General features: G+C 35.5%; 1 protein-coding gene across 1 annotated transcript; it reads left to right on the plus strand.

Moving 5' to 3' along the window:
- The first annotated feature begins 848 nt into the window (after positions 1–848).
- LOC133317380 (PHD finger protein At1g33420-like) lies at positions 849–4,833 on the plus strand. Its single transcript, XM_061519238.1, has 5 exons — positions 849–1,161; positions 2,674–2,803; positions 2,923–3,138; positions 3,260–3,883; positions 3,978–4,833. The coding sequence occupies exons 1-5, from the start codon at positions 849–851 to the stop codon at positions 4,831–4,833; spliced, it is 2,139 nt and encodes a 712-aa protein (XP_061375222.1).
- The last annotated feature ends 5,755 nt before the right edge of the window (positions 4,834–10,588 follow it).

Raw genomic sequence — 10,588 nt, forward strand, 5'->3', positions numbered from 1 at the left:
CAACTATTCAAAAAGAAAAAAGATAGCTATAGTTGATTTCGAATTAATCTATGATAAGTTGCTAACCAAATCAATAATAAAAATAATAAAAGCGATAAGTCTAAAATGATAATAAGTATAATTGCTTCGTTGTTTTATTTATGTTGTATAAAATAAGAAAAAAAAGTATTTATCTTTTTAAAGGCCAGTTATTTTATTTAAAATTATTATTATTTATTGAATATTTAAATTAAAAAAAATTCTTACTTTTTCTCACCATTATTTCTATTTATCTCACCATGAAACACAATAGTTGATTAAAATGACATAAATAAGGGATATTGTATACTTACCATCATTTTTTTTATCTCTTATTACTGCCAATCTTGTTATGTTTAGATCAAAATCAAATTAATGACTCTCACATGATGTTACTTTATAACTGTTGATTTGATTTTGATCAAACGGTTTGTAAGATTGGTAGTCATGAAAAAATAATAGTTAACCTCCCAACTATTTATTTTAAAATGTTTTTAAAATAACATTGTCATTATTTAATCAACTTTAATTACAATGATATCCCTACACTTCTGTGATCATGACAATTAAAATTAAAACGTTATCTAAAATCTAAAAGATATAAAATTATTTTGTTTAAAAAAAATCATAAAATCATAAAGTTATAGATTTAAATCTGAATTTTAACTACCATATCTATCCATAAGTAGTGACAACACATTAAAAAAAGGAAAAAGAAAACAAACAGTCATTGAAACTTATATATATTGGAGCCGAACAGGCAAAATCCTAAAGCCGTTTTTTTTTTTTTTCTTTCATCAAATCCTCGCCGTTGTTGTGGTCCTAAAGCTATGGTTGTGAACGAGAGACCCTTGAAGAGGACAAAGAGAATCGTCGCCGCCGATCCCTATGATTTTCTTACCTTTCCGGCTGCCGCCGGCGAACCCTTTCGGACAAGTGTTCAATGCTTCCTCTCTAACCACGCGCGCCTCACCCTCCCTCCCTCGCTGTTTCCCTCCCTGGTGACGTGGCAGATCTTGTTCCGGGTAGGATCTGTCGTCGGCGGGCCGGATCTGTCGCCGGCGGTGGTCGCCTTAGACATCGTTGAGGAAGACGTAATTCAGTCTCGAAACTCGGTCTACTGCGACCAGTGCCGAGTCATTGGTGAGTCGACTCACTGAGTCGGTAGCAACACAAATAATAAAAAGTAAAAATAAAGAGAAATCATATTATTCCCAAAAAAAAAAATTATCTTATATTAGCTATTATAACTAGTACTTTTCCTGAAAAATTGTCAGTTGAAATGAATAGAAAAAAAAATTTAATATTATAATTATATATATTTTTTTGAATAAAACAGGATCCTAAACCAAAACCTTGTATTGAGACATAAAATTACCGAGCTGAGTCATGGAATGAATTAGCGATGTGATGATTTAATAAGAGTAATTTTTTAAAAAAAATTTAAATCTTAACTTTAGTTCTTGAAAAATATAACATTGAATATTGTTACATTATTACGTTTTGAAAGACAGAGACCTGAAAGCCTGCGTTACACGGACACGCCAATTTTTTTCAAATTTACGTGTCGGACACGTGTCCGACACGGACACGTTCCGACACGCGGTCAACATTTGGGGACACGCGGTCAACTCTCCAACACGTTCCGACACGCGGTCAATATTTAGGGACACGCGGTCAACATTTGGGGACACGCTCGGACAAGTTTTTTTTTGTTTTTTTTTATTTTTTTATTTTTTTAAATCTTAATTTTATTTTGTTAACTAAATAAAAAGAAATAATTTATAAATTATTTTTTTTCTGTTATAAAATTTGACATTAAAAATTAACAAACTACGAAAAATTATTTATATTTATATTTATGTTATGAAATTTAAATATTTAATTGATTATATGACTTATTATGGACTCTTATATGTATTAAATATAAATCATATTATATATATTAAAAATTTTATTTAATATCTAAACGTGTCCCAACGTGTCCAAATATAACATTTTTTAAAATTAACGTGTCATCGTGTCGTGTCGTGTCCCGTGTCCCGTGTCCGTACATCATAACTGAAAGCCACTAGGATTAACTGGTAAGGGGATGGGGATTGAGTAGGATTGTATTAAGTTATATATTTAATTTTTATTTGTATTAGAAAAAAGACAAAGGCCTGAAATCTTGATTTGCTTAGCGGAAATAGTTTTTGATTAATTTGACTATTTGTTTATTTATTTTTTAAAATTCACGTTAAAATTAAAAGAATTAAACAATTTAGATTAAATTATTTTTATTTGTAGCAATTAAAAACAGACACAAAAGTTGTGAGGGAAAAGAGGAGAAAATAAATGAAACATTTAAGGATTTGTTTTTTCTAAAGTTACTTTAGATAACTTTATCTAATGTTCATTGAAATGACGTCGTTTTGGAACGGAAATCATTGTATTTTTGTAATTTTAATTTATTTCAGAGTTATAATAGTCTTTATCATTATAATTTTTTAACCTCAAAACGACGTCGTTTTGATGAACATTAGACAAAATTATCTAAAGTAACATCATAAACTTTTTTTCCAACATTTAATAAGCTAAACTTTTATGGATGTTTGGTGGATAAGGTTTTTCTAACGTTTGATTATTTTGTTGGATTTAATAAAATAAAAAAAGGGTGGAGTGGGAATCCTGTGTGCCGAAAGCGATACCATTTCATAATAAGGGCTCATTCAAGTAATGCCATTGAACCTTATCAACGACCTTGTTCAAGATGTTCCAATCTTGTTCAATTATCTGAACAAAGGTGTGTTTCAATTCAAGAATTTTTTATTTTATTTTATTTTATTTATTTGTTTGTTTGGCCATCTTTTTTATTTTTGAATGCAGAAATAGTTAGTTTTGATTTAATTGAAATCTTGGCAGGTGTAAATGGTGTAACAATGCAATTACTGCTGATGAAATAGAGAATTTGGTGTATCTTCAAATTGAGGATAACACTCATCTTCTACATGGTGTTGTTCATTCCAATGGTCATGGTCATCTGCTTACACTTAATGGAAGAGAAGGTGGTTCAAAGCTTCTATCTGGATCAGATATTTTGGGTTTCTGGGACGCGCTTTGTGCTACACTTTCTGTTAGGTATGAATCCTTCAAAATTCTCACGCTTTTTGCACCCCAAAAAAGAAAAAAAAAGGAAGAAAAGCTCTTTTACAATTTTGATTGCATTTTAGTGAATATTATGTTTGCTATCTTTGAACAGGAAGGTTAGTGTGATGGATTTATCTAAAAAATTTGGGCTGGAATATCGATTGCTTCACGCAATCACGAAAGGGCACTCATGGTTTGGCAATTGGGGTTATGAATTTGGTACTGGAAGCTATGCTCTTACTCAAGATATTTACCAGAAAGCAGTGAATACCTTATCATGCATACCTTTGTCCTCTTTCATGTTCTGGGGTCGAGGGCCTCAAAACCACCTGCAGTCTGTGATATTTCTTTACCAATCTTTGGCAGATAATGAACTTTTAACAATTAAAGATCTCTTCTCATTTTTGTTGACATTGATTCGCGAATTCCGCAAGCCCCTGATGACAAAAACATCTGAACAACATGAATGCACCAGCACTTCTAATGTATCGTGTGCTTGGAGTAGTCGTGATGTTGAAGAGGTGCAAAAATCTTTCATCAAGGTGTTGCTTGCATCAGGTGCCTATAGTGAGGACAGATGGGTTAGCGGGCGTGCTCTTAAGGGTGCAGTGTTTAAAGGGGTTGCATCTCCTAAGCTTCTAAATTATAGTCTCAAGCACTTAGGAGGGAAATTAGCTGCCAATGGCATGGTAGTTCGTTCGCAATGCAACCCAATTTCTATGGCCGTGGAGTTCAGGTAAGAGTGGAAATATACTTATATTTTGCCTTTTGTCAATTGCTTCTATGAAAACATAATATAATTATGTTTCTCATTCATCCTTAACAACCAGGCTTGAACCATTGAGTATTGTGCAAAAAGGATTTGGTACAAATTCAAGCTATCCATCTGAAGAGCAAGTGATATCTGATATGAGATTTTTATTTGATTCAATTATGAACCCTGATGAAATGGTTAGCAACGGACATCCGATTATGAAGAAACGGGTTGCGGATTCAGTAAGGAAGCTCCTAGACTGTAAGCAATTTATGAAGGATTACAAGCTTGAAAAAGTGGCAGTGGAAAAGCCTTCAGTCATTAGGTTGTGGTGCAATGTGGAGCTTTCTGATCAGCCTAAAGATGATCCATCCCCACCTCCAGAGCTAATCATTTTGCCTTTGAATGCTACTGTTGCTAACCTCAAGAGTGAAGCCACTAGTGCTTTTCAAGAAGTATATGTAATGTATAAGAGATTTCAAGCAGAGAAACTCCTAGGATATGGATCAGTCAGTGATTCGTTAACCCTAAAATTCCTTCTTGGAACAAGTGATTCTGTCCAAATTCAAGGTAAATGCCTGGCCAAATATAGGCTAAACCGATTTCGAATGGAAAGAGGAACAGAGACATGGGAAGTTGATTGCTCTTGTGGGACTAAGGATGATGATGGAGAAAAAATGTTAGCATGTGATACCTGTGGTGTTTGGCAGCATACCAGATGTGCTGGAATTGATAACTCTGACGCTATTCCTTCAAAGTTTGTGTGCTTGAAATGCCTCAACTCGTACCGGAAGGAAGCCAAAAAATTTCCAATCACTGATGTGGAAGCTAACAAGGCTTGTAAATTCAACACAACCTGCAGAGGTCAAGTAGCTGGAACTGATGATCCTGTAGGTGCTTATAACATGACTGTAAATTTTAGTGTACGTTGATTGTATAGCTTGTACATCTCTGTATAGCTCTTAGTTGTTTTTGGCTAGGTTTTTTCATTATACCAAGAGGGCCAGGAGGTTGTCCAGTGTTTGCGAGCCTCTGATTTTTGATAGTTCAAGCTCTTTCACTTGTTTTGTTTATTACTGAAAGGGCCTTTCTCTACCATTTTATGTTTTATGTTTTATGTTTTTGGAAGTTATACGATACAAATCTCAATGAAATAATGGTAGCTTATTTGAAGTCTTTCAATTAAGTCCTCAAAAGAAAATTCAAGACAGGTTTGGTAACTGGAATAGGTTTATGAGATGACTCAGCAACCTTTCGTATACCAATTTGCAATGTCAATTTTTCCAGTAGTTACTTACCTATTCGCCATGTATTAAGGCTTTGTTTGGGAATTTGGAAGGGAAGGGAAGGGAAGGGAAGGGGAAGGAAAGGAAAGGAAAGGAAAAGGATTTTAGGGGAAGGGAAAGAAAATGAAGGGTATTCCTTCCCTTGTTTTGGAGTTAAAAAAATGATAAGGGAGAAAAATAGAAGGTTAAAGAGATAATTTCACCATTTTATCCTTTCTTTAAAAACTAATATAATTTTTTTTCGTCTTTTGTACAATTCTAATAGCTTTCAAATTTAATTAGGGAAAATCAATTGTGTTCATAAATTAATAAACAAAAACTAAAATGTGAGAATCAAAAAAATAAAATAAAAATGGCCCACTCCCTTATTACTTTTGGGTTGGACTAAAATCAAAACTAAAAAAAGGAAAAAGAAATATGTACTTAAAAAAGGAAAGAAAGAAAATCCTAATTCATAAACCCAGAGAATGAGAAGGTGGAATCGTGAAGCAAAACGGGAACAACTTGCAGCGGTAGCGTGAATGGCGCAATAAAGAAGGAGACAATGCAACACAACATGGTGGTGTTTGTGGTCACTCGCGCGCGCGTCGATTTTGGATAAGAATGGTTGATGGCGCTTGACGCCATGGGTCTGGTATGGTGGTCAGAGAGGCGATACTGACGACATGGTGGAGCTCGTGGTGGTCGGCGGCTTGCGGTGATGGTAGCGGTCATGTAGGTTTGGTTTATGGTGGTTGGAGTGCACATTAAATTTCAAGAACAAGAAGGGGTTTGGAGAGTTTTGTGAAAATTCCCAATTCTTTCCGCTCACTTTTTTAAACTCACAAACAAGGGAAGAGATTAATAAAACCCTTTCATTTATTTCCTTTCCCTCCTAAAACTAACTCCCAAACAAGCTCTAAGTGGACAATCCCTGCCATCTATCTATTTTCCTCTTAATCCAACTGCTAAAATATGCATATCTTCTTGTATACCACCCTTTTGACAGATCCAACATTGAATGCATGGAAATAATAGGGATTGCATTTCGGGTTGGCACAACACGAACATGAATACACATAGCACAAATAAGACAAATTTGAAATTGGGTTAAAATTTTCGACACAAATGCGAATAACTTATTTTGCTGGTTGACACTATAAGACACGAATAACCTGTAAACTCAGTCGCATATTATGCAGACTGATACCACACAACATGAATAACTTGTCAACCCTAAACTATTTTGCTTATTATGTGGATCGATACGACGCAACATGAATAATTTGTTTATGACATGACACGACACAAATATCCTGTACAAAGATTGACGTAAGTCAATTTCAAGTTCTCTGGTTGACATTCGACATGATATGAATGGATTTTTTCTAGTTAGTTTTTGCCAACACAAACCCTTACACGAATTTGAAAAAGGGTTGACCAGATCATGAATTTTTTGTATCGTGTTAAAAATTTCCACCCTTAGGAAATATTAGATTATTGTGAGATGTAAGACAAAAGGTTTTCTGATTTGATACTATTTAATTTACACATAAAGGGTATATTTATACAAGAGCAAATGACAAAAAAGGAAACAAATTAAAATCCCTATTAAAGAAAAAAATAAATCTCTAATTAATAGGCTATAAGTCAGAGATATGATTGCATCCCAATTAAAAACGGAAAGATTCTAATCCTAATTCTCTACACTCCCCCTCAAGTTGGGAGGTGAATGTTGATCATTCCCAACTTGCCAATTTCCAATTTAATATTGGGTTGGACTGGAGTCTCTGCTGGCTTGCACTCAAGCATTCCAGTTTCTTGTAATAGATCTAGAATATATTTCTTTTGAGTTAAAGAAATTCCTGCCTTATTTCGAGCAACTTCCATGTCCAGGAAATATTTGAGAAATCTAATATCCTTCTGTTCAAACTGATTAGCTAAACACTTTTTCAAAGAGCTTATCTCCTCATAATCATTACCTGTGACAATTATGTCATCAACATAAACAATGAGAATAGCAATTTTACCACTACTAGAGTGTTTTAAAAATAAAGAGTAATCAGTCTGAGCTTGGAGGAATCCTCTTCCCTTAACAGCTTGAGTAAACTTCTCAAACCACTCTCTAGGGATTGTTTAAGGCCATAGAGAGACTTCTTCAACTTGCATACAGAACCATCTTCTTTTTCAAAACTAGGTGGTGGATCCATATAAACTTCTTCATGTAAATCACCATTCAAGAAGGCATTCTTTATATCTAATTGTTGCAAGGGCCAACCAAGATTGACAACAAGTGATAAAAGAACTCGGATAGTGTTAAGCTTGGCAACAGGTGCAAATGTCTCCTGATAGTCTATCCCATGAGTCTGAGTGAATCTCTTAGCAACCAATCTGACCTTATACTTGTTGATGCTATTATCTGCATTAAACTTTATTGTGAACACCCACTTGCAACCTACTGCTTTCTTTCCTTTGGGTAATGTTACAGACTCCCAAGTTCCATTTTTTAGCACATTCATTTCTTCAAAGACTGCATTCTTCCATTTTGGATTATCAAGTGCTTCTTGGATATTTTTGGTATTTTTGTATTGTCTAACATTGTGTTGAAAGCACGGGGACAACTTTTCATACGTGATATGATGAGAAATAGGATGAGCAGTACAAGATCTAGTACTTTTTCGAAGAGCAATAGGAACATCTAGGTTAGCTGTATTAGTGTTGCTGGAACTAAGACTCGAGTCAGAATCCTGGCAGTCTAAAGGCTCCTAAGGTGATTCTCGCCTGCTGTAAAATTCCCCCATTTACCAGGAGGATCTCCATTATCTGACACATTAGCTCCGCTTGTCTTTTGCATAATGACTCCCCCTGTCTCCAACGGCAAAGGCAAAACAACATAATTATTTGGTTTCCAAGACTTATCTTCATCTACCCCAATAGACTCCCCCTGAAGAAAAGTCGACGGAAAAAAAGATTGTCTCTCATCAAATGTGACATCCAATGAAACAAAGACCTTACGAAGAGAAGATGAGTAACACTTGTAGCCTTTGGCTAGGAGGATATCCTATGAAGACACATTTAATAGACTTAGGATCGAGCTTGAACCTTTGATGAGGAAGAATATGTACAAAAACCACACAGCCAAACAACTTGGGAGGAAGGGAAGAGACTTGGTATTCTTAAAAAAATAGAGAAATCGGTGAGCCTGAAAAGAAGGAAAGGTGTGGGTAAGACTAGATAAAGAAGATTGAAAATTTAGGACACAAGAAGGCATCCGATTGATGAGGTATGTTGCAGTCAAGACAGCTTTCCCCCGCAGATATTTAGGGACATGCATGATAAATATAAGAGTTCGAGCAACTTCAAGGAGATGTCTATTTATTCTTTCAGCCACCCTATTTTGTTGAGGAGTGTTAGGACAAGAACTTTGATGAAGAATACCATGCTGGATGAGATAGTTTTCAAGAACATAATTAAAATATTCAGTACCATTGTCAGTTCGAAGAATTTGGATAGAGGTATGGAATTAAGTTTGAACCAAAGCATGAAAGTTTTTAAAAGTGAATGCAGCATCAGACTTATTCTTTAGAAGGTATACCCAACATACCCTAGAGTGATCATACATGGAAGTTATAAACCAACGAGCACCAGAGATATTTTGTTTGACGGGCTGGACCCCATTTATCACTATGAATCAAGGTAAATGGAGAAGAATCATGATGTACTCTAGGGGGATAAGAAACACGAGAATGTTTTCCAAATTGACAAATATCACAAGAAAAAGAACTGGGATTTATATTGATAAATAAGTTTGGGAACAACTTTTGAAGATAAATGAAATTTGGGTGTCCTAACCGATGATGCCACAACGAAATATCATTACAATCATTAGACAAACATACCGAGTGGTTCACAATTTTTTTCTTCACAAGGATCTTTTTCAAAATAATAGAGCCCTTCTTCCTCTCTAGCACTACCAATCATCAGCCCCGAGTCCTGTTCTTGGAAAACACAAGCATCGACATAAAACTTGGCAACACAATGTAACTCAGAGGTAAGTTTGCTGATAGAGATGAGGTTACAAGTAAGAGAGGGAACATGAAGGACTGAGTTCAAAGTAATGTGTTTAAAAAGTTTAATGAATCATTTTCCAACAATAGTAGAGAAGCTGCCATCTGTTGTTCTTAGTCATGACTGTTGATAAAAGGGGTATAAGAAAAAAAAAAGGTTACATTACCTGTCATATGATCAGAAGCCCCTGAATAAAGAATTCAACGACTACTATTATTAATTTGGAATGTCATACCGTGTTGAGCAACATTGTAGGATGGAAATTTACTTTCAATCAAATTGGTAGCTAACATATCCAATTCGAACACAGTGGAAGCTAAGGCATGGGACATGATACTCTCTGAGTCATCCAAGGCAGCAAACTTGGAGTTTGATACAGAAATAGCAACAGAAGTGGAACTGATTCGCGCCCAACAGTAGCAACAGTCACTCTTTAAGTTGTTTTTTTTCTTGGATAGCCATAGTTCGAAATAAACATGGTCTCCAATCATTGATCTGAGCCTTTATACAAATATGAAAGAGGGAGACGAGCTGAAGGAGACCTCTCCGAACCGGAACAGAGCAATGTAGGGAGGCGCGTGGCATGCATATGTTATAGGGTGGTTGCATGTGGTCAAGCGTGGGGAGGACGCTCCGTCCTTTCTCTGGTGTGTGGCTCAGCAGAATTCGGTGGTCCTTTCTCGGAACTTGTAGATAGGCTCCTTTTGTATCTAATGGTGTGGGTCTTGGCCGAAAATGTCGCTGGAAAAATTTTTCGGTGGCTACTGACGGTGGTTGATATAACACCCTGTGTATACCCGGTTTGTTAACATGTCATCGTATTAAGCCACGCTTAATTAAAAATGCGAAATATCTTTTTTTCTTCAATTATGACGTCATTAATATTACCAAGTTGCTTACTTAATCCTTTTCATAAAACATTGCCTGTATGTAAATTGCAAATAGAAAGCTAACTGAATTACCTCAATACATAAATATATGTGAGTATCTAAGTCACAGAACTACAACACGTAGACCAGACATAATCCTGATACAATTATACAACTCGAATCTAAAATGCATAAAGTCAATTCAATGTGGCATGGACAATCTCCATACTCACCAAATAAGGTACCATAGCCAGCAGAGTCTCCACACAATAATCAATAAGATGAAGCTACAAACATAATAGCAACAGACATAATCCAGCATCCAAGCATAATCAGCATAAGCAGATAAACATCAATCAACTAAGCTTCGGCCTCCTGCCGCCCGAGGTCTCAACCCCCAAGTTACCTGAACCTAAAAATGGTGCCCCAAACATGGGGTGAGATCTCTAAATAAAAATCTCAGTAAGACAAGGGGTCCTCAAGGA

The sequence above is a fragment of the Gastrolobium bilobum genome, unplaced genomic scaffold, assembly GCF_033153095.1.
Source record: "Gastrolobium bilobum isolate Gb01-03AN ecotype WA unplaced genomic scaffold, APGP_CSIRO_Gbil_v1 utg25066, whole genome shotgun sequence".
Lineage (NCBI taxonomy): Eukaryota > Viridiplantae > Streptophyta > Magnoliopsida > Fabales > Fabaceae > Gastrolobium > Gastrolobium bilobum.